This window comes from Heteronotia binoei, chromosome 21 (assembly GCF_032191835.1).
Source record: "Heteronotia binoei isolate CCM8104 ecotype False Entrance Well chromosome 21, APGP_CSIRO_Hbin_v1, whole genome shotgun sequence".
NCBI classification, from domain to species: Eukaryota; Metazoa; Chordata; class Lepidosauria; order Squamata; family Gekkonidae; genus Heteronotia; species Heteronotia binoei.
The window spans coordinates 28,816,855-28,840,671 of NC_083243.1; the positions used below are offsets into that span (position 1 = coordinate 28,816,855).

The 23,817-nt window shown below is 42.6% G+C and overlaps 1 protein-coding gene across 5 annotated transcripts in view; it reads right to left on the minus strand.

The window, feature by feature from the left end:
- Positions 1–21,881, minus strand: part of PPP2R5C (protein phosphatase 2 regulatory subunit B'gamma) — a 103,177-nt gene extending 81,296 nt beyond the window's left edge. For all 5 annotated transcript variants that reach the window (XM_060261148.1, XM_060261150.1, XM_060261147.1 and 2 more), the window contains exons 1-3: positions 21,486–21,881; positions 17,916–17,981; positions 8,258–8,417 (exon numbers count right to left, since the gene is read on the minus strand). In XM_060261148.1, the coding sequence (XP_060117131.1) occupies positions 8,258–8,417; positions 17,916–17,981; positions 21,486–21,518 (259 nt within the window). In that variant the 5' untranslated portion in view covers positions 21,519–21,881. The remainder of the gene's footprint in view (positions 1–8,257; positions 8,418–17,915; positions 17,982–21,485) is intronic.
- Between the last annotated feature and the right edge of the window lie 1,936 nt (positions 21,882–23,817).

Here is a 23,817-nt window from a genome sequence, read left to right on the forward strand (position 1 = left end):
AAAAGATCAAATTAACAGAAGCCCGTGGGCACAACTAGCAACTTGTGAATGGCTGCCTACCTTGATATAGACTTTATGAAAGATGTATCCGTTTTCCAGAGCCTGAATTCAAGAGGGCAAGACAAAATTCTATGAATTGTGAACTGTATTTTTAAAAGATTTCTTTAAAAATCAGATATATAAAAGTCGTGAAATGTCTTTTAGCATCAGGGGTATAAATTCTTATGCATTACATTATCACACTACTAGTGATGTGTATCACTCTACTCTCCCCATAGGAGTCCCGTAGGACTCTATGGTCTACAAATCAAAACCTCCTGGCGGTCTCCGGCCCTAGGGACATCCATCTTGCCTCGACTAGGGCCAGGCCTTTTATGGTCCTGGTCCCCACATGATGGAATAAGCTTCCAGTAGAGATCAGGACCCCGTGGGACCTATTACAGTTCTGCAGGGCCTGTAAGATGGAGCTCTTCTGCCAAGCCTTTGGTTGAGGCAGCAGCATTCATTCTGTATCTGACTTCCACTCCAATGACCTCAAGTCCAAGTGACCACTTGGACCCAACTGGGTGGATATCTGTGAAAGCAAGGTTTAGCTTTAATGTTGATTTCATTGTGTGGTTTTATGATAGAACCCGCCCTGAGCCTGCTTGCAGGGAGGGTGGGATAGAAATGAAATAAAACTTAAAAAAATAAATGAAACTTAAAATGTGTTATTCACATTACCTTTATTTTGGTTGGAAAAAATATTTAGTGGCAGTTCTGACATTTTAATCCAACAACCAAGATGGGTGCTGCTCTTATAAGGATGACTAACCAGGGCAGGAACCTGGGAAAGGCATATCTTCTTTATCTTGGATTACTACAACTGTTTCATTATATCATCTACAGAGGATCACACATAGTTAAGTATTTTGCATTGTGACTCTCTAAAAGGCAAGAGTTAGGATGATCAGCTTCAACAGCTACCCTAATGTTTGTGGCCCAAAAGAAAGCAAGTTAGAACTGGCTCTAAGAGAGCTGAGTTGGTCCCTGTATTGAGTGACACTGACTTGCCTAGTTATAGATCCTGCATAAGTCTCTTTTTTGAAAGAAGAAAAAATATATAGAATAAAAGTACTTCGTAAATGAGAAGAAATCTGAACTTAAGTGTTCATCACTTCACACTAATTTCTTTGTCCTTTTACAATTTTCCCCATCCCCACCAAAGATATTCTAGTATCAACCACAAAAGTAAATGTCCAACAAAAAGTTCTATCGACAAGCCCTATATAACTCTTCAAGTGGCAAACTTAACAGCTGAGAGCATATCAAGTAGGCAGCTTAAGGGACGGACGAGTTCATGGCTTCTGTGTCTTCAAAGAACCTCCCAAGTATGCAGAAAGTTAGACTGTAAGTTTAAAGAACACACAAGCAACCTGATATTATATCCCTAATTCCCACTAGAGGGCATACACACAGGAATCCTGATAGTAGTAATAATCACAAGTTGGTCTGGTCAACCAACTTAAAAAAGCCCAAATTTCTCATTTCATATTCTGGATGTTATGAAAGTCATCTGGGACAGCTAATCTTAAAGTGTTTAAACATTGCAAATGACTTTGTAAAACAGAGTACGGAGTCTGGGAATAATCTTCACTATATCTCATTGTAAACTGTTTGGCCTTTTGGTCGACAAAACTGCAAAATGGGATCACCCAAGGATAAGACAGGAATCTCTATATACTCAAGGGATTTCCCAAGTATGCAGAGAAATATGACACTACATTAACCAAAAGTTCCTTTAAAACCATCCTGACTAGGAATACAAATGCTTCAGGGTATCCAAGCATCAGTTAAAGAGGGAAAGGGAGGGGAAGAACCTGCTTACTGATTCCCAGAGAATCTACAGAATCATGGAGAGTTGGAGCTAGGATAAAGATTCCCACATTGTCTCCTTCTCCACATACAAACAATTGTACCCAACACTTCACAGCTGAGTATCTACCACAAAGACAGCAACAGATAGTGCTGCTCACAGATAGTACTGGACTTTCTACAAATTTGGAGAACCTTCTAGGTATGCAGCTAGAGCTTACTTTGAAAATCTTTAAGAAGCAGTCCTTCATATGTGGCTTAACAAAAACTGAGCATGCTCACTATCCTTGGAATCTCAAGAGCAGGTAAGAATAAGATAGACATTTGCACAGGCCCATCTGCTTAAGAGGTTGCAATATCTTGGAGAAGGGGATTTGGGTTGAACAGAGAAGATTTCCTAATTGCTTCTCTCCTACACACATACTCCAGCAATTTTTCATGAGTTCTTAGCTCAGTTTATCGCAGATCAGGTCTCCCACTCATGTTGTAAGGGAACACATGTCTTGTTAAAGAGACCAATTCTTAAGTTTAGGATCTGCACAAGCCCTATAACAAGAGATCACATAAACAGCGAGTATTGGTTTAGTACCGTACAGAAAGGAGGCAAATTCCAGCACACAGTATAGGTTTTACCAGAACAACCATAAAAAGTTAAAGCAGAGGCAAAAGACAAACTACAGGCCATTTAGATTTCATCTTGTACATTCTGTATGAAGCAATCAACTCACAACAGACCCAAGTACTCACTATCAAAATTCCTTGGCGCTTTTGAGAATTAAATGACATTTGTAAAACTGGCTTTTCCCAGAGCTCACCTTCCATCACTCTTTCCCTTTGCCTCTATAAGGTTGAAATCAATGTGCATTGGATGCTAACTGTACATCAACCTTTCTGCAAGGCCAATATGGAAACCTAACACAAGCACATTTAAAACAGTCTCTCCGTTAAAAAAAATACACATCACAATTGGAGAGGGACTAAAAAATGTTGTGGCATGTACAAATCTGATCTGACAGTAACTTTACAAACCAGGATCAATGGCACACAATTTAATGTTCAAAAATACACATATAACCAATTGTTTTATGGTCTGGTGCAAATTAAAATTTTATGTAATTTCAAGAAAGAATATGGGCTTGTAGGCTATTTCAGAAACTTGTTGGGCCAGGCAAAACTAGCAAGACAGGCTATTACTAGATACAAACTATATAGGAAAGACAGAGGACACATCAGGGATAGAGTAGCTCTGCCTGGCAGAGAAAGTTTGAGGTCTGATAAACTAGAAAATGTATGAGGAACAGATTCCCCCCTACAAAAGGTATTAATGAGTGCCAGACCTGAAGGATAATGTTGGAGACATACTGTTGTGTGCATGAGCAAAACTCTAGGGTGACTGACAGGCAACCAGGAGAAGAGAGTTGTGGGCGACTTCAATTACCCTCACAGTGACTTTAAAGCAAGGCTGAGTTCATGAAAAAGAGGCAAAATTTATAGATGTGATAAATCCTTGCACCTTGCAGCAATTGATCACAGAGCCAGCCCAGGAACTGGTCTTGAGTGATGCTCCAGACCTAATGTGAGACGTTAAGAGCTTTGAAGCTGCTTCCAACTTATAGCTACCCTATGAATTAATGATCTCCAAAAAGTCCTATAGCCTTGCTCAGGTCCTGCAAACCAAGGGCTGTGGCTGCCTTGACCGAGACAATCCATTTCATGTTGGGTTTTCCTCCTTTCCTGCTGCCTTCAACTGTTCCTTGTACTATTATCTTTTCCAGCAACTCTTATCGTCTTATAATGTGACCAAAGTATGACAGCCTCAGTTTAATCATTTTAGCTTCTAGGGAGAGTTCAAGCTTGACATTATGTGACATTAAGTGAAGCTGCTCCAATTAGGAACAATGACCACAGGGCTATTTAAGCTCAGCATTTATATGCAAATAGAAGGGTACCAAATAGGTCCACCATGACATTAGATGTCAGAAGAAGAAATTTGTCAAAAAGGAGGGAATTAGTCAAAAGGATGGAAAAGAGGACAGAATCTCTTCAGGATGCTTACAATTTAAAGCCAAAACAACAGAAGCTAATAGAATATTGCAGATTAGGAAAGGCGCCACTATGTTTAAGAAGATGCCTGTGTCATCAACAAGCAAAGCCAATGGAGTCACCAAAGGCAGCAGAGTTCCCTTTACAAGTCAGATGTCTTGCCCATCTGAGGTGAACAGGGACCAGAACAAGCTCTCCTAAAATCAATGTGGGGGAAAGAGAATATGAGGAGCATACTGCTAAAAATATTAAGACAAGTGAGAAAAATTATTTTAAAAATATGTCAAAAGCAGGAAACTGGCCAGAAAACCTCTAGACCCCCTTGAATGACAAAAATGTGAAATAATTGCTAAAGGAAAACAGGGAGACTTCATTGTGGAAAATGTTTTCAGGCAGATCAAGAACTGAGAAAACTACAGGTGACAATAGATGATATTCTAGGCTTAATTAACATTAACCTGCGTGGTCATTCATAGAAGGGCTTTTAAGGAATTCAAATGAGAAGTTGCCCATGTCTAATGAAAATATGCAAACTGTCACTAAAATCAGGCTCCGATCAGTAGTGATGCTAATTTTTAAAAAGGGTTCAGAAAAAAGATATCCAGGAAATTATAGTCCAGTTTGCATCATTAGATTAATTGAAACTTTTATTAAACATAGAATTGTTAAGCGTATGTAGAAAAAGCCCTAAGGAAGAAGAATCCGCTCAGCTGAGATAAAGGCAAGTTTTAGCTCATCAACTTTTGAAAGTCAGGAGGGTCTTTACAAATGTATAGACAAGGATGATCCAGTAGACAGTATGGAGAGACTTTAAACAGCTGTAGCAGGGTCTTGCATTGAAGGCCTCTTGTGGATTAGAAAATGATTAAACAACTGGAAGCAGATACTAGGATTAAATCACAATTATTACAGTAAAGTAAACAGAAGGAATTCTACAGAGACAGGTGGCATTTAATTTCTTCATAACATATTGGGAATTAGGAGTTAACGGCAAAGTGGCCAACACCACTTTATTCAGGATGGAGAGAATGAAAGTGGATTGTTAGTGGGCAACAAGGTAGCAAGTAAAAATTAACGTGAGTATAAAGCGATGCATATTAGAGCAAAATAATTCCTAACAATATACACTGAATTGGCGCCTCAGTTGGTACTGACTAGGAAAGTGCTCCTGGTGTGGTGGTAGATGTGAAAGACGTTCACTGTGGAAGAAGAGAAGTGTTTGGCTGCTCCAGAACCACTTATTTTGGAAGGGGTGTTGAAAGACCTGAGTCAGATTGAGGTGACAAGAGAGGAGGTCCTACAACTGATAGACAAATTAAAAACTAATAAGTCACCAGGTCCAGATGGCATACATCCAAGAGTTCTGAAATAACTCAAAGTTGAAGTTGTGGATCTTCTGACAAAAATATGTAATCTTTCATTGAAATCTGCCTCCGTTCCTGAGGACTGGAAGGTAGCAAATGTCACCCCCATCTTTAAAAAAGGTTCCAGAGGAGATCCAGGAAATTACAGGCCAGTCAGTCTGACTTCAATACTGGGAAAGTTGGTAGAAACCCTTATCAAGGACAGAATGAGAAGGCACAATGATGAACACGGGTTATTGAAGAAGACTCAGCATGGGTTCTGTAAGGGAAGATCTTGCCTCACTAACGTGTTACATTTCTTTGAGGGGGTGAACAAACATGTGGACAAAGGAGACCCAATAGATGTTGTTTACCTTGACTTCCAGAAAGCTTTTGATAAAGTTCCTCATCAAAGGCTCCTTAGTAAGCTCGAGAGCCATTGAGTAAAAGGACAGGTCCTCTTGTGGATCAAAAACTGGCTAATTAATAGGAAGCAGAGAGTGAGTATAAATGGTGGAGGACAGTAAGCAGTGGGATGCTGAGGAGGACGGTAAGCAATGGGATGCTGCAGGGCTCAGTACTGGGTCCCATGCTCTTTAACTTGTTCATAAATTATTTGGAGTTGGGAGTAAGCAGTGAAGTGGCCAAGTTTGCAGATGACACTAAATTGTTCAGGAATGTGAGAACCAGAAAGGATTGTGAGGCACTCCAAAGAGATCTGTTGAGGCTACGTGAGTGGGCGTCAATGTGGCAAATGAGGTTCAATGTGGCCAAGTGCAAAGTAATGCACATTGGGGCCAAAAATCCCAGCTACAAATACAAGTTGATGGGGTGTGAACTGGCAGAGACTGACCAAGAGAGAGATCTTGGGGTCGTGGTAGATAACTCACTGAAAATGTCAAGACAGTGTGCAATTGCAATAAAAAGGCCAACGCCATGCTGGGAATTATTAGGAAGGGAATTGAAAACAAATCAGCCAGTATCATAATGCCCCTGTATAAATCGATGGTGCGATCTCATTTGGAATACTGTGTACAATTCTGGTCACCGAACCTCAAAAAGGGTATTATAGCATTGGAAAAAGTCCAGAAAAGGGCAACTAGAATGATTAAAGGGTTAGAACACTTTCCCTATGAAGAAAGGTTAAAACGCTTGGGGGCTCTTTAGCTTGGAGAAACGTCGACTGCGGGGTGACATGATAGAGGTTTACAAGATTATGCATGGGATGGAGGATATAAAGAAGTACTTTTATCCCTTTCTCACAATACAAGAACTCGTGGGCATTCAATGAAATTTCTGAGCAGTCGGATTAAAACGGATAAAAGGAAGTACTTCTTCACCCGAAGGGTGATTAACATGTGGAATTCACTGCCACAGGAGGTGGTGGCGGCTACAAGCATAGCCAGCTTCAAGAGGGGGTTAGATAAAAATATGGAGCAGAGGTCCATCAGTGGCTATTAGCCACAGTGTGTATATAATTTGTTTTGGCCACTGTGTGACACAGAGTGTTAGACTGGATGGGCCATTGGCCTGATCCATGGCTTCTCTTATGTTCTTAGATAGTTTGAAAGTGTCAACTCTATATGCAGTCAATGAGAAGACTGTCTCTGTTAAGGATTATTAGGAAAAGCACTAACAACAAATGGCCTGTATCGCCATGCCTTTATACAGATCTTATGACAGTTTGGAATATAGCTCTGGTTATCATTATATCAACAAAGTTCTGTAGCTCTGGGAAAAGTGCAGAAAAGGGCAACTAAAGTAAACAATGGATTACAGTACCTTCCTTTAGAGCCAACCCTGCACCCTTAAGGCTACTCTTAAGTATTTATTAATTTAACTTAAAACTAGCTGCTGACAGATTTAATAACAATTTTGCAAATCCTAAAATTACATTTTAACAGTACATTGTGCAGAATCTGTGAAAAGAAAGACATCTGTGGCAAACATTAAGACCTGCTTTAAAATGCCAGTTCTCTGAGAGAAGCAACACCCAGGCTGCAATCAAGTGAATACATGCCACAAGCACAGCTGTAGCATTTGCATGGGAGGATATAAACTGCCTTGTGGTCATAGTTTTGTCTTTTATAGCTGAAAGCAAGACCTGATCATGTGCTCAACTTCCTGGGTAGCAGCTGGCTTTGTTGTGCCACCTTTGTTGTGCCAAAATAGCCATCAGCTTCCTTACTAAAGAAAACTCACACAGTCTTGATTCAGCATAACATATTTCCACAAGTATGAAACTTGGTAAACAAAAAGCTGAATTAATGTCTGTCTCAGTTTGATTAAAAAAAAAAAAGGTAAAGGTAGTCCCCTGTGCAAGCACCAGTTGTTTTCAACTCTGGGGTGACGCTGCTTTCACAACGTTTTCACGGCAGACTTTTTACAGGGTGGTTTGCCATTGCCTCCCCAGTAAGCTGGGTACTCATTTGACGGACCTTGGAAGGATGGAAGGCTGAGTCAACCGGGAGCCAGCTACCTGAACCAGCTTTTGCTGGGATCGAACTCAGGTCGTGAGCAGAGGGCTCTGACTGCAGTACTGCAGCTTTACCACTCTGCGCCATGGGGCTCTTTCAGGACAATGTTATTAAATGCAGTGCACCAATGTAATCAGGCGCTTGCGGCCAATCATCACAAGACAAGCTGCATTTGCAATGTTTCTCTAGGTTCTTTGCCACCCCTACCAAACAGCCTTGAGCATCACTTGAATGACCATTTTTAAGAAATTCTAAAAAGTGCCCTGCAATGCAATGTACTCCTTTCTGAGGCAAGACAGAAGAGCTTCTGACTTTCTCCTCCTAAATGAGCCTTACAGAACTCTACCCAAGGATAAGAATGAATAATATCCTGTTCTTATTCAATACGCTCATATCCCGCCTATTTTCTGCTACGGAATATGTTATTAAAGCACACAGGGTTTCCAGAAAATCTCCCACCTAGGCACTGATCAGGCCCATACCTGGGAACGTATGCCTTCCAATCATATATGATTATTCCATGAACATTAAATGAATTACCTTTTAAAGCTGGCAGCTTTTGGAGTTCTCTGTTACTGCTAATACTAAACCTAGAAGAACTTTGCCGTTTTTCTTTCTTCACTGCAGCCTGTGGAGGAGGTACTTTGACTTTAGATAGTTGTGTGGCAGGTGGAATGTTGTTTGATTTTTTGCTTGTGACCTGTTTAAAAAAGAAAAGCATAATTAGAGGCTTCTTAAACAGAACATGCATGCAGAAGACACAGTAATTTGGGTTCAGCACACTAGCACTCATTGTCAAGGGGTTTTTTGGGGGGGGGCGGGCAGGAGAATTGTCACCAACATGAGGCTATATACTTGATTATTTGAAAAAGGTTTCATTAATTGGCAATATAAATACTATCAAGTAACGACCAAATGCTTTAAAACATTAATGTTATTAGAACAAAACACACACATTATTCGACAGGGTTGATACGTGCCCTAATTAGATTTAAAATGGTTTATGAATATGTGTGTTTGATGTGTTGGTATGTTTGTGGAAGAGCACCTCATTTCGTTGCTCTCTTTTTGTAGAGAACAATGACAATAAATCTATCTATCTATCTATCTATCTATCTATCTATCTATCTATCTATCTATCTATCTATCTATCTATCTATCTATCTATCTATCTATCTATCTATCTATGTAATTACAGACACAAATCAGTTATTCTGTGTGGGGGAAACACAAAAGAATGTAAACAATTGTAATGTATTGTAACTTTTAGCAACACTTGGCAAAAGTTTTATAAAGAGGAAACAGCTTCTTTCACTTCCATCCTAGAACACTAGTGGTTCCCATAGCAAGAAAGGCAGAATCATTGGTGATGCTAGACAGTGATTGTTGCCACTAATGACAACTTGCATTCCTGCTTGGAGATGTCTCCAGTTGCTGGGCTACGAGGAAAGTGGCCCTCATTGTGTCAGTCTTGATTACAAGAGACTCCATGATGAATTTTTGTGCAAAGATAAGTTGCCACCTACACAGTGATATGCTCAGTTTCACAGGAGTATTTTACATCTAACCTTGCTCAACAAGCAATCAAAATGCCTGCATCAGGTGACAGATTAGCTGAATAGAGTGCCAACCCAACACCAATGTATGCTTAAACCTTTATTCAGAAACCTGTCCAGGAAGAATGGCACAAGGACAGATAACACAAAAAAGCCCCTCCTACTACACTTGCATATTGACATGCAGAAAGTAAACATCCCCAAGTATCATCAGTGTTTGTCATTTGTTAAGCCGTGTGTTTATTAACAAATTTTTGGCTTTCTTTCCCAAATCTGTGACTGGTAAAACCATTACCAATAAGCCACATACAGGTATCAATAACCCACTGAATACCTCTTCCAATGGCTTATTTGCTATTTGTATTTTTAAAAGACCCAGGGATTAAGATGAAATGTCCTGCCTGTGCATTTAACATCTTCTAGCCCAAAAATCATAAGCAACATGAACTGTGGAAAAAAGACAGTCAGCAGCTCAGTGGAAGAACTAAGAGTTTACTGCTCAGATCTTCCTGTGAGCAGCAAACTAATTTCTGAGCTTTTCCCTTAGAAACAGGAATATATTTTATGCCCAGTGGCTATGGCAATTCTATACTTGTGCTCTGGGCACCTGCTATTTGCTTTACTACCCAAAGCTCTTTAGCAAATCATGAAGCCAGCCTATAAGAAAGAGGAGGTCAACTTAAGAATAATTATGTCAACTGCACAGACCCTCTCCCAGTTCCAGGGACCAACCAGGGCTTCCTTCACCTGGTGCACCACCTGTGTCAATGGGGAAACTCTCTGGAAGCCATCAAGAAATCATCTACAAACAATTTCATTTGCAAGGAATAGATAAACTGTTTACAAATGTTATGCAAAAAAAATCCCCCACTTCAAGCACTCTCTGCTTTTTGTATGTAACTCCCTGACAGAAAGCTATTCAGAGAACAGCTGAGGGGTTGTGTATTATTCCGTTTTCTTGATCTATCACACACACTCCAAGAAGGCAAAAGACCATTCCCAGCCCACCTTAAGAGAATCCTCTGGAAAGTGCATTTATTCCTTGGACTACTCCAAGCAATACAGGTGGATACATTCCTTCAATATGAAAACTTACAACTAGGTTACACGGACTTTATCACAAAGCCTGATTTCCAAGATATTCGTCAGGGGAGGGATGGTGGCTCAGTGGTAGAGCATCTGCTTGGTAAGCAGAAGGTCCCAGGTTCAATCCCCGGCATCTCCAAAAAAGGGTCCAGGCAAAAAGGTGTGAAAAATCTCAGTTTGAGACCCTGGAGAGTCGCTGCCAGTCTGAGTAGACAATACTGACTTTGATGGACCAAGGGTCTGATTCAGTATAAGGCAGCTTCATATGTTCATATGTCAAGGTCCCAAATGTCTGGATATATCCATTTATCATTCAATATAACTGAAATTGGCTATTTTGCAGCTGTCAGCTGCATATACAATAAAGTTAGATTAATACACATGTTAAATCACTGATTCCTTATATAAAATTATGATTCTGTAATTTATTGTTTCCCTCCTCACTTTTCAAAAAATGAAATATTTGAGTCACTCCTTAGAAATCTGGATTCAAAACGTATCTTAGCTATACACAATGAGAAAATTCTCCCCACATCTCTCATGCCTACCTATAAAAACTATAGTACGCTACCTGATGGGACCTTTCCAAGAACAATCCTGCTGAACATCCTCACTCTCAGCATCATATTTATTCAACTGTTCGTGATAAACGTTTTAGAAACCACTATTCTTCTTGAGGTCATCAATATATATTTAAAAGCTATTATATATTCTAATGTAGAAAGCTGAACTTACAAAAATATTCTACCATGGAAGTGATTAGCTTGTATAAAATTTGTCTCATTTTTTTGTTTACCACATACTGGATTGGATCCAGCAAAGCATTTCCATGGTTGCAAGGATATTTGAGCATGGGATAAGACTTTCACAGCTCCTCCCCTCCCATGAGGTTTCCAAGAAACAAGATTTTGGGAAGGGAGGCATTTCAAGCTGCTGCAGGAGGGGTGGGGAGGGGAGTCAACAAAAGTTCCATATAAAGATATGAAATGATAAATAATCTTTGTATTACTACTACAAGCTGCCAAGAAATACTACAATAAAATCACTGCTGACAGTACTAGATGCCATAATGAAATTTCTAAGCACCATAACTGACCTTGTGTCTGGGATTTCTCAAGTTCTAACATGATAGCATGACTTTACAGCAGAATATTAAGAAAACAGAATTTTGAGCAAGTATAAAAGGATCTTATAGTACATCTGCAGAAAATAATGAACAGATCAAGGAGTTTTTTTAAATCAGTGTTTGTTGCTGAGGAAGTTCCAGTGACTACCAATATTTATATCGAACAAACAATTTTCAGTTAAGCTGTCCTGCAGCAAAGTGAGTGAAGCAATGACCAGTTACAGTTACTTTCTAAAGGTGGAAGAATGACACTATGAAATAGTTTAAAGCAGCAGAGCTATAAAGTGAAGATCAGATTGACTTAAAAGATTCATCAGCTCTTGAGTTTTATATCATTTCCACCAGTCCGCTGTCTCCAACAAACAAGAAACTGCAGCCTACTCAAAATCTATAATGACACAGATAAATGAAAACACTAACTAGGCTGTACAAGCATACAGCAATTTCTATGTCAACAGGAGCTGGAAAAATTGCTACAATATTTGTGGAAAACCCTGACCATTGTCCTTATAGAGGTCTTTCTCACAGTTCTATTTCTCCATGCAACACACATGCACGACAGTAGGATAATAGCTTGCATAAAACTCTGTAAAAGAAGCCATTGGAATTTATGATGTCCCTGACTGCAGATGTTTCAGATTTTAAAAAATTCCACCCTTCCCCACATTTCCCTAGAAGTACATCTGTATACTCATCTAAAGTTTAGCTTTTCATTTGCCAGGCAGCCGGAGAGACCTTTTCTCATACATTTCACAGACGCTAGAATAGAACAATCCAGCAGAACACTGGCAAATAAAAGAACCTTCAGTACCTACAGACACCAATTCCAAAGGGTGTTCTGGGGCAACTAAACAGACAGTTTTCCAGTCCTCCTCCACAATAAAGTATTATCATCGAAAGATAGTTCTACTCCAGACTTTTTTTGCCCAGATCTTAACGTTAATCATGTGACTATTTAACTTGTCCACTGCTTCCAATCATAATGAAAAAGTACTTCATAACTTAATTTGGTCCCATGAGAATCAGCAAATTTAGACAATCACAGTTTTTTTCAAAGCCTGATGATGACATACAATTCTACTCAGTCACCTTTTGGTTGCTATCCACCAGAAACACTCAAAAGTTTGTCTGCATTCCAAGGACCAGATTCCTAGCTAGCCCGCCTTCTGCCCCCTTGACCATCCACTGCTCCCACCAATAATGAAAGCTGCTTGTGACCGACCCTGCATACTAACATAGAAGTAAAATAAAGACAATAAAATGTTTGCCTCAACTAAAGCTCTGAAACACATGCACTTAGAATAGATAGTCCTGTTAAAGCGCCACATAATAAGGGTTCTGCAAGATATTTTAAGTGCACAGAAGACCACATGACAGTCCCAAATGTAGTATCATAAGAACTGATGCAATTGAGGCAACCGGGATTTTTTGCTGGAAGCAGAAAAAGATTTCTGTAGTTAAATTTAACAGAGAACTCCAAGGTTGGAACAAGATGTGATGAAAGCTGCATGGTTATTGCCAAAAACAGCAGCCTAATCTCCCCTTCCCCAGTTACATCCTATGTGCAAAACATGAGGCCAATGTTACCGTGCTCAAGATTCCCCGCCCTCACTTTACAATTTTGGTAGTGGCTGCTTAGGTGGAAAGTTGGCAGCATGGAAGTCACTGAGGGAGAGAGGGGATAATGATTCAGGGGTGCCATTTTGCAACTCCAGTCATGAATTAATTTTCTTTTGGACCTTGGAGAGGTAGCTTCACGATGCACATATCAGTAGGGCAAGCTGTTAGCAATACATATCAATTTTTAGGGTTTGTAGAATTTTTCGGGATCAAGTGCCGTGTTCTACTGGAGAAAGTTTTCCTTCCAGACGTTTCGTTCTCAGCTGCGGAGAACATCCTCAGTGGCGTTGCAGCCAGAGCAGGCGCTCAGACCTTCTTGGCTGCTGTGCATTGATCCCGAAAGATTCTACAAAACCTAATGATGTTACCAGCCGTGAAAACCTGAAATCTTTCATATCAATTTTACTAATGCTTTCAGGTCTGCAGAAAAAAAGACATTCAAGAAAGCATCAGCATGAGTTAAAATACAGTGCTAAGGTTTACATAGGCGCCTATAAATAAAGGAGTATTTGTGGGATGCTGCTTGCGTTCTCTGTGTTCTTTGAACGAGGGACAGTCTCCAGCCTTCACAATCTGGCATTTTTCACAAGCACTTGGAAAAAACCCCACAACATATGCTAATACATTTCCAGACATAGAGGTCTAAGATAATACTTTCAAAAATTAGATAGAAGTATCTAAGAAAAAGACTGTATTTGGAAGAGGGAGTGGAGCTATAGCCAGAGGAAGACTGGACCTCGGAATCATGCCACTCTTTCTGTTGCACAGAGCACCCACTTACTAATTCTGACGCAAGCTCAATTCTTGGCATAATCCAGGCAATACAATCAGCATTGAATGGAAACACTTTAGCAGTTACAGCTTTTTTGAAGAATGACCTGACATTAAGGAGGTTGACTGAAGCCAGCTTCTATGCTAAGCCTTTGCTCCACTTACTTATCTCTATGCTGACTCATAAATACATATGTTGGTAGTTACAACTACATTGTCCAGGAAGCATCCAGATACATGTATCGTATAAGCCCAGTGTACCCCATCCACTGGAATTGGTACTGTAAATATTCACACAATGAGAAAGTCATAAGGTATTTAGGCATGACATCTTCAGCCATTAATGGCAGATCAGGGTACATATTATGATTTATTAGATGCAAAATCTCTAGTACTTTGACAAATAATTTCCCCCTATGGCACACACAGAGCAGACTGATGTATACATTCTGGTTAAAACATCTTATTGAATATTAAATCTGTACCTATACCCATTTTTCACATTACCATAATAAATTATGTGCTGAAACAGCTGCATGTTCAGATTCCTGTGATATTTTGCAGCTAAATAATATCTGTTATAGATGCTAACCCACAGCATATGTTCAGTCCAAAATTCTGTCAATGTTCCAGTCTCTCTTATCCTACCCTTTCTCAGAAACAGAAGAGAATTTTTGGCTCCACTGCTCCTCCTCTCTGTAGTCAGGGACGAGTATAACAAACAACATTAGGGTTTGTAGAATCTTTTGGGCTCAAGTGCCGTGTTCTACTGGAGAAAGTTTTCCTTCCAGAAGTTTCGTTCTCAGCTGCAGAGAACATCCTCAGTGGCGTTGCAGCCGGAGCAGGTTACCTGACCTTCTTGGCTGCTGTGCATTGAGTGGGGCCAGGGCTGCTGGAGAGCCCTGGCCCCACTCAATGCACAGCAGCCAAGAAGGTCAGAGCGCCTGCTCTGGCTGCAACGCCACTGAGGATGTTCTCCGCAGCTGAGAACGAAACGTCTGGAAGGAAAACTTTCTCCAGTAGCCCAAAAGATTCTACAAACCCTAATGATGTTACCAGCCGTGAAAACCTGAAATCTTTGATATAACAAACAAGTTGGGCTGCTCTTTTTAAAGTTTTCTTGAAGGTAAACACTACAAAGGCAGCTACAACGGCATTTATTTTGTGATAAAATATTGCACCAGGGAAGTATATTTCAGTCTCAGAAGTTATACTAGTTTCTATGATACCCAAAGAAACTTTTCTGTTTCCATGAAATGTTGACAAAAATAGAATTTACAGTTAAAGTGGCCTCTAATATACATGGCAGAGAGAAACAACCATGTACCCACCTGTGCACGAAGTTGGCTGAAGTAGTTGTGCATTCTAGCACAGTCACTGGGATAGCATTTGTCTGCCCCCTGTAAGTTGTTCCTGATTTGATTAACATTACATTTGGAAGACTCTAAGTAGTAAAGTATGCTTACAGTCTAGTAGCAATGGACCACACTTAAGCCAAGCCACTGAGAAACAAGAAACAGAGCACAGCATACATATAGCTGCATCAAAGCACCACCATAATATCAAAGCACTCATGGACAAACTGTATTCTATAAAACACGTGAAGAAGCATGGTACTGAGACAACTGGTCGATCTAGCTCAGAGATTTCTACTCCAATCAACAGCACTCTCCAATGGCTCAGGCTAAGAAAGGTCTTTCCCAGCACCTGCTACCAAAGATCTTTTTAACTGGACCTCAGCCCTTGGGCATGTGTATGTGTATGGTTTCAATGGGGTGGAAGGGGGCAGGAAGAAATTTCTGCCAATTGCTTCTGGTTCCAGAGTTTACAAGTGGTTATCCAAGAAGCTGTCATAGGATTTCTGTCATCTCTCCTTCCTTCCATTTCTATGATTTCATTTTATTTGTAATCCTATAGGATCCAAGCCACTGACATTTATATCCTTAACATAGAACCCACTAAAATCAAACACAGTACATTCTCCATTTTGCAATGTAAAAATTAAACAACACTTTTACATTAATGCTCATGTAGTAATAATATTCCGCTGACTTGAATGCTATATAGAAAAATTACCTTTAATACATAGAATTTTAAAACATGGCTGATGAAGGCAACTATTTTCTTCAACAACCAATGACTATTCATTTAACTAGATCCTACAAATTCCCTTCCACAACATAAAGAGTCTTGCTCCAGAGCAGGGGTGACCAAACTTGCTTAATGTAAGAGCCACTAAGAATAAACATCAGATGTTTGAGAGCTGAAAGACACAAATGTCAGAAGTTTGAGAGCTGCAAAGAGGGAAGGGAAGGAGGAAAGCAAATAGATGGGAGGAGAGAGAGAGGTAAAAAGAAAGCAACTTTAACTTTAAATGTATTTTCCAAGCTGCTGGCTGACTTGGTTTGGAGAACTGATTTAAAGAGAGAAACAGGGTGGTTGGTGCTTTCAGAGCCACGGAATATGTGTGAAAGAGCCACATGAGGCTCCCAAACTGCAGTTTGGCCACCCCTGCTCCAGAGGAAGAAACCATAGCAACTGTCCTATGGAATTTAAAATGCACACTCAAGACAATATGCTTGTACATAAAATAAAAGCAAAAATCAATCAGTAGACATGGGCACAGACCGGGAATGCCCGGTTTAGGGCTTGCGAGTCAGGTGGCCCCGAACAGAACTCCGAAGCAAAAAAATTGCCCAAACTGAACTGGTTTGGGTCCACAATCTCATCATGCTCCTGGCATGCCACATCACTTCCAGGTGGCACAGGGTGCCACCCGACATGCCCATGTCACCCAGAAGTGACGCAAGCCTGTTGGGTGAGGCACTTGTGTCCCTTCCAGGTGACACAGGTGCAGTGGGAGTGATGCCTGTCACCAACAGGAAGTGGGGAGGCCGAACACCCAAACTGAGAAGCTTGGTGAGTGTTTGGGGGAAGACTACTTCCCTAGACCTCGGTTCAGGGTTCATAAACTAGGTTAAGTGTGGCCTGAACTTTGGCTTGGGTTCCGGTCTGTGCCCATCCCTATTAACTAGGGAGAGTTACACCTGTAGCAGTAATGCCTGTAAGTATTATTCAGATTAGCTCATATTCAGGTGGGTAGCCATGCTAGTCTGAAGCAGCAGAACAAAGTTTGAGTCCAGTGGCACACGAAAGCTTATACTCAAACTTTGTTCAAATTAGCTGAGTTAATTATATTCAAGGTTAAGAAGTCACTGCCTATTAAGTATGAGAAAAGTATACAGTCAAAATGACAAAATCAAAACAATGAACTGTATGTATTCAGTAGAATTTAAAGTACAGGATATGCCTCAATGTAAGGCAAAAATCTAATTTAAAGAGAATGTATACTGCCAAAGGAAAGAAACCATTCCCAAATGAAGGAAAGTATTTTAAGTGTTCCAAACACATTTCCTCAATTACCCTCATAACTACTGAGGACCAAAGCTTTTACTGAACTCTGAGTACTTTACGTTACCACATCTTACAAACCAAGGACATTAGCAGTGCAATCCTACATAGAATTATTTTAGAAGAAGAAGAAGATATTGGATTTATATCCCGCCCTCCACTCCGAAGAGTCTCAGAGTGGCTCACAATCTCCTTTACCTTCCTCCCCCACAACAGACACCCTGTGAGGTGGGTGGGGCTGGAGAGGGCTCTCACAGCAGCTGCCCTTTCAAGGACAACCTCTGCCAGAGCTATGGCTGACCCAAGGCCATTCTAGCAGGTGCAAGTGGAGGAGTGGGGAATCAAACCCGGTTCTCCCAGATAAAAGTCCGCATACTTAACCACTACACCAAACTGGCTCTCCCCAAATTTTAGTCCAAATCTATTAATGTCAGTGGTTTTAAGAGTTGAATAACTCTGCATATGATCACTGTATTTTGTAACAAGTTGCTAGCAATTAAAAAAAAAAGCAAGATGGGGAGGTTAAAAAGACAGAGAACCATATGCTGGTGCAAGAAATCTTTCAAATGCTACAGCATGTAAGCATAATAATTTCTGAAGAAAAAAAAGATTAATGAGCAATGCTTACCTCAATGTCCAGGTTATCTTGAACATCTTTGCTACTCTTCCCACTTTTGCCTGCTTTTGGAGGTTCCTGAAATGTACAATCACACATAAGTTTTCCTATAAATCAAGTAGGACTAGAAACAAAGTGCAACTCTAGCTACAGAACCCTGTGTTTTAAGTATACCAAATTATAACCCAAGATCTGAATATTATATTAGGCCGTAGCCACACTCAGCAAACAGACTAGCAAATCAAAGGAAACATGCAGTGGTTTTAAGATATGACAGGGGCGGGGAACCTCCATCTCGAGGGCCGTATATGGCCCTCGAGGTCACTTGGTGTGGCCCTTGGGGATTGCTGGACCAAACCAGGCCATGTGGCAACCTCCCTGGGGCCTGGCTGGCCAGCTAGGATTGTGGGGCCCAGCTGCGCTGTGCAGCAGCCTCCTCAAGGCCAGGCAGGGATTACAGGGCCCAGATGTAGTGTGTGGCAGCCTTCCTGGGGCCTGGCTGGCAGGCCAGAATTTCTGCAGGGCCTGGAAAAGTTACTGTCACAGTTCAGTTTGCACTTGATTATCCCAGATGGTGTGGCCTAATATGCTAATGAGTGTGTGACCTAATATGCTAATATTAGGGGATGTAGTCTAATATGCTACTGAGTTCCTGCTGGGCTTCTTCTACAAAAAAGCCCTGGACCTAGCATTTGCCTAGGGCGGAGGGCCAGGTGAGTGTGTGCCAGATTAGGCTCTCCCCACATGACTTCAAATAGAAAAACAATTATTTGCATTAATTTTGCAGGCTTGAATAATTCTTCCTCAGCAGAGCACTGTTTTTAAAGTTGATTTTTTATGGCCCGCGAATGATGTTATAAATATCCATATGGCCCTTGGCAGAAAAAAGGTTCCCCACCCCTGAGATATGAAAAGAACAAAAAAAGGAAGCCTACAACACAATGCAAGATACCGCAGCAAGTATAAGGGCAAATAATTTTGTAATCCACCTTGAGTCTGAGAAGAAAGGTGTACTATAAATGAAGCAAATAAAATGATGAATAGTTAATGAATAAGAAATGAGACATTATAGTCTGGGAAATCTTTTCCCTAGACAGACTAAGAGGATTAGTGATGTCAGGTATTTCTGAAGTCCAATAAACAGCAATAATTTCCAATATAGGAACATTCCACACAGATCTGACCCAGAGAGAACTCAAGTTTTCTGGGTTACACCTCTGAGGAGGCCAGCCACAGTTGCTGGCAAAACATCAGGTCTCACAATGCCAAGACCACAGATACACAGCCCGGAAAATCTACAACAACCAAATTCCACACAGAGGCACAAAACAGCACCTTTGCTGTGTAAGTGGCAGTGAGCAGGGCAGACATGGGCAAGGAGGACATTCCTCATTGACCCTCCTCATCTGATTAATCATATCACTGCAGAAGTATGAATGCGATGAAAAAACCCCTGTCCACTTTCACAGCTGAGTTACTGTTAAGAGGGACACAGAGGATCAGCTTTAAACTAAGGGCTGGGAGGAGGGAGAAGAAAAATGTAACTTGCTATTTTGAAGGTAGAGTTTAGCCTCTGTCCCCCCCGCCCCCATTTGCTTAAGACAGAACTTCCACATGGAGAACAAGTACACAGACATTTCCTCTTTAAGTTGGAGCAAAAGACGTGTTACTTGTTTTCTGTCATAAAAGGGAAGTCTCAGATGCCCTATCTAGACACTTGGGGGGCATTCCACTGGCCATGTGGGGCACAGTCCCCAAGCAGAACCCACCACAATTCTGAGATATACCTCTCACTATGCAAGTCCTACTAAAGTCATACTGAAAACTGCACATGAAGTACAGAGTTTAAGGCACAACCCTATGACCTCTACCCATAAGACTTACAAGCAAAGGCAAAGAATGGACCAGATCTAAAACTTGGCTTCCCATGTAGTACCATCTCTACATACATTTTAGAATACAACTAGCATCCCAATCTGGGATAGTACAGTATCCATAAGAAGACATAGTATACAATCCTAAACAGGCACACAGCCCTGCACATTATTTGTTGACAGCTTTCCCCCCCCCCCCGCTCATCCTTTCTCCGTTTTAACTTGTGAGATATGTCAGGATGAGTGTGCATGATTTTCCCAAAACTGTGCAGTGAAATTCATAGCTGAGAGAGGGTTTAAACCCAGGTCTTCCTATTCCATGTCCATAACCACAGGATTTTTGCCTTAGTTAGAATTATATCTGCTTGGCATAGACACTTATAAATAATGAGAGCAAAGATGATTGAAATATTATTTCAATCCAGTTGGGAAATGGCGTGCTAAACCTTAACAATTGACATTAGAAAAGGAACTGGAAATGGGTTTTAAGAAAGACTGACCCCTCAATGCCAATCCTGTTAAGATGTTCCTTTTCATTTTGACCTTAGTTATACTGGCTGAACACCACCATGACAGGAAACAACCCTTCTGTACCTGAAATCACCCAACACTTCCAGAAACAACCTCAAAGTACAATCACCACCTTCAGAAACAACTTCAAAGTACAATCGTATGGCTCTTGCTCTTTGTTACCCCATAAGGATTGTTAAATGATAACAAGCTGCTTTCAGCCAGTGTGTACCATAGATACTACGGTGTGGGAGGAGTAACTCTTAAGAGTTGCATGGTCAGTGTACTGTGTTCTATTTTTTTTTTTGTAATTCCTTCCCAGAAAGCTCAAGGTTGACTTGGCCCATACACAGAGTACATAAAACAAAACAGTGCATGTGTCAATATAACATATCAGCACTAACTGCTCGATATGACCAATAGTATGTGACTTTTTGTAACACACATGACAGATACCCTTTGTAGCTAGGTAACACATACATACCATACATACATACACAAATATATAATGTTATATACTTCCACATATTGTATTATAGACACACAAAATCTGTGCAGTTACACCTATATATAAGCATATAATTACACACCAATACAGAACATATGCATGTGTGTGTACACGTATAGGGAAGTGTGTGTACAATATGACCAATAGTATGTGACTCTTTGTAACAAATATGACAGATACCCCTACCCTTTTCTATACTAACAGTTTTATAACGCCAATAAAGGAAATTGCTATGTAAGATACCCCGAGTAGCTAGGTAACACATACATACGTATGCATACACACACACAAAAACACACAAATACACAGTGTTCTATACTTTCACGTATTGTATTAGAGACACACAAAATCTGTGCAGTGTCACAGCGATATATAAAAAGTGTGTATAATTACACACCAAATACAGAACGTATGCGTGTGTGTGTGTACACGTATAAGGAAGTGTGTGCACGCGAGTCTAAGTCAAAAAGCCACATGGAGGCTCTAGTAGTCGCCTCCTCCTCAAGAGTCCCCCCAACAACCAGCAGCCCCTTCCCACCCTCCCCGCAGCCATCCCCGGTGCCTCGGTCGCCTGCTGGCCCCTCGCAGGCCTGCCTCCAGCCCACTCTCGCCTCCTCTTCCTCTTCCCTCCCCCTCCCAATCCAGGGCCTGCTCCCCTTCCCACCCCTCAGCCTCCCTCTCCGGCCTGACCTGATTCACTTTCTCCTTCTTTTTATTCGGCATGGCCGAGAGGTTGGGTGGCTGGGGGCCCGCCAGGCCGGAGAGTCGCAGCCTCTCCCGGGGGATGGTGGTGGTAGTGGGGAGGGGAGGGACTGAGGCGCCCCCGTTGCAGCAGCAGCTGCCGCCTCTTTGCCTTCGGCTTCTCCCCTACTCCACCGGCCGGCCAGCCGGCCCTGCCTGCCTGGCTCCCGCGCTCTCTGGCTGGCTGGCTCCCTCCCTCAGACCCCGCGCAGGGCTCTTTCCTCTCTCTCTCAGCCTCCCCCACCCCCCTGCTCAGGCTCTCCAGACGAGGAAAGGGAGGCGGCGGCCTCAGTCAGCAGCTCTCTCACACTTCCCCCTCCCCCGGCGCCCGAAAGCCTCCTCCCCATTGGTCACGCCGCGTCACGTGGGACTAACGTTCCTTCTCCTCCCCTCCCACCCTGCCCCGTCGCCGTCCCCTCCCGCGCAGTTGGCGGGAGCCGCTGTTGGCGGCTGCTGCTTCTCGGGCAGCGGGGTCAGGGAGGCTGATCTCTGGCGGGGCCGCCGCCCGATCAGTTTCGCCTCCTGAGGAGGCTTCAGGCTGGCGAGTTTGGGAGTCTTCCCCTTGAATCTGAGGGGAAGCCGTTGCGGGTTCTATGGTGGTGGGGCCACCAATGAGTTTCGCCCCCGAGGCGGCTTTGGGCTGGCGAGTTTGGGAGTCTTCCCCTCAAAGGCTTGAGTCTGAGGGGAAGCCGTTGAGGGCTCTGTGGCGGTGGGGCCACCAATGAGTTTCGCCCCCGAGGTGACTTCGGGCTGGCGAATTTGGGAGTCTTCCCCTCAAGTCTTGGGTCTGAGGGGGAGCGGTTGCAGGTTCAGTTGTGGTGGGGCCACCAATGAGTTTCGCCCCCGAGGTGACTTCGGGCTGGCGAATTTGGGAGTCTTCCCTTCAAGTCTTGAGTCTGAGGGGAAGCTGTTGCGGGTTCTATGGTGGTGGGGCCACCAATGAGTTTCGCCCCCGAGGCGGCTTTGGGCTGGCGAGTTTGGGAGTCTTCCCCTCAAAGGCTTGAGTCTGAGGGGAAGCCGTTGAGGGCTCTGTGGCGGTGGGGCCACCAATGAGTTTCGCCCCCGAGGCGACTTCGGGCTGGCGAATTTGGGAGTCTTCCCCTCAAGTCTTGGGTCTGAGGGGGAGCGGTTGCAGGTTCAGTTGTGGTGGGGCCACCAATGAGTTTCGCCCCCGAGGTGACTTCGGGCTGGCGAATTTGGGAGTCTTCCCTTCAAGTCTTGAGTCTGAGGGGAAGCTGTTGCGGGTTCTGTGGCGGTGGGGCCACCAATGAGTTTCGCCCCCGAGGCGACTTCGGGCTGGCGAATTTGGGAGTCTTCCCCTCAAGTCTTGGGTCTGAGGGGGAGCGGTTGCAGGTTCAGTTGTGGTGGGGCCACCAATGAGTTTCGCCCCCGAGGTGACTTCGGGCTGGCGAATTTGGGAGTCTTCCCTTCAAGTCTTGAGTCTGAGGGGAAGCTGTTGCGGGTTCTGTGGTGGTGGGGCCACCAATGAGTTTCGCCCCCGAGGCGACTTCAGGCTGGCGAATTTGGGAGTCTTCCCTTCAAAGTCTTGGGTCTGAGGGGAAGCCGTTGCAGGTTCTGTGGTGGTAGGACGACCAATGAGTTTCGCCCCTGAGGCAGCCTCAGGCTGCGAATTTGGGAGTCTTCCCCTCAAAGGCTTGAGTCTGAGGGGAAGCCGTTGCAGGTTCTGTGGTGGTAGGACCACCAATGAGTTTCGCCTCTGAGTCGGCCTCAGGCTGGTGAATTTGGGAGTCTTCCCCTCAAAGGCTTGAGTCTTGAGGGGAAGCCGTTGCGGGCTCTGTGGTGGTGGGGCCCTGCCACCAATGAGTTTCGCCCCTGAGGCGGCTTCAGGCTGGCGAATTTGGGAGACTCCACCTCTTCAAAGTCTTGTGTCTGAGGGGAAGCTGTTGCCAGCTGGATAAGGGAGGTTTGAACATATGAAGCTGCCTTATACTGAATCAGACCCTGGGTCCATCAAAATCAGTATTGTCTACTCAGACTGGCTGTTATGTTCTTAAAATTAACATGAAAGGTTTGTTGAAAAAATAGGGCAAGAAAAGGAAATATGCACAAGGTATTATATAAAATCAAAACTTAGCACCTAGAAATAAAGACCCAATGTAAAAGTCTGAAGATTCTGCACAAAAAGAAATTGGAGCAGTTCTCTAGGAGGCTATGAGAAGTCAGTGCATACCTAATGGTTCCTGAGAACCCAAAGCACCTATTTGCAGAAGAGGTTGCTTATTATGTCTGCATGAGTCCATGGGCATTCTTCCAGTCAGAT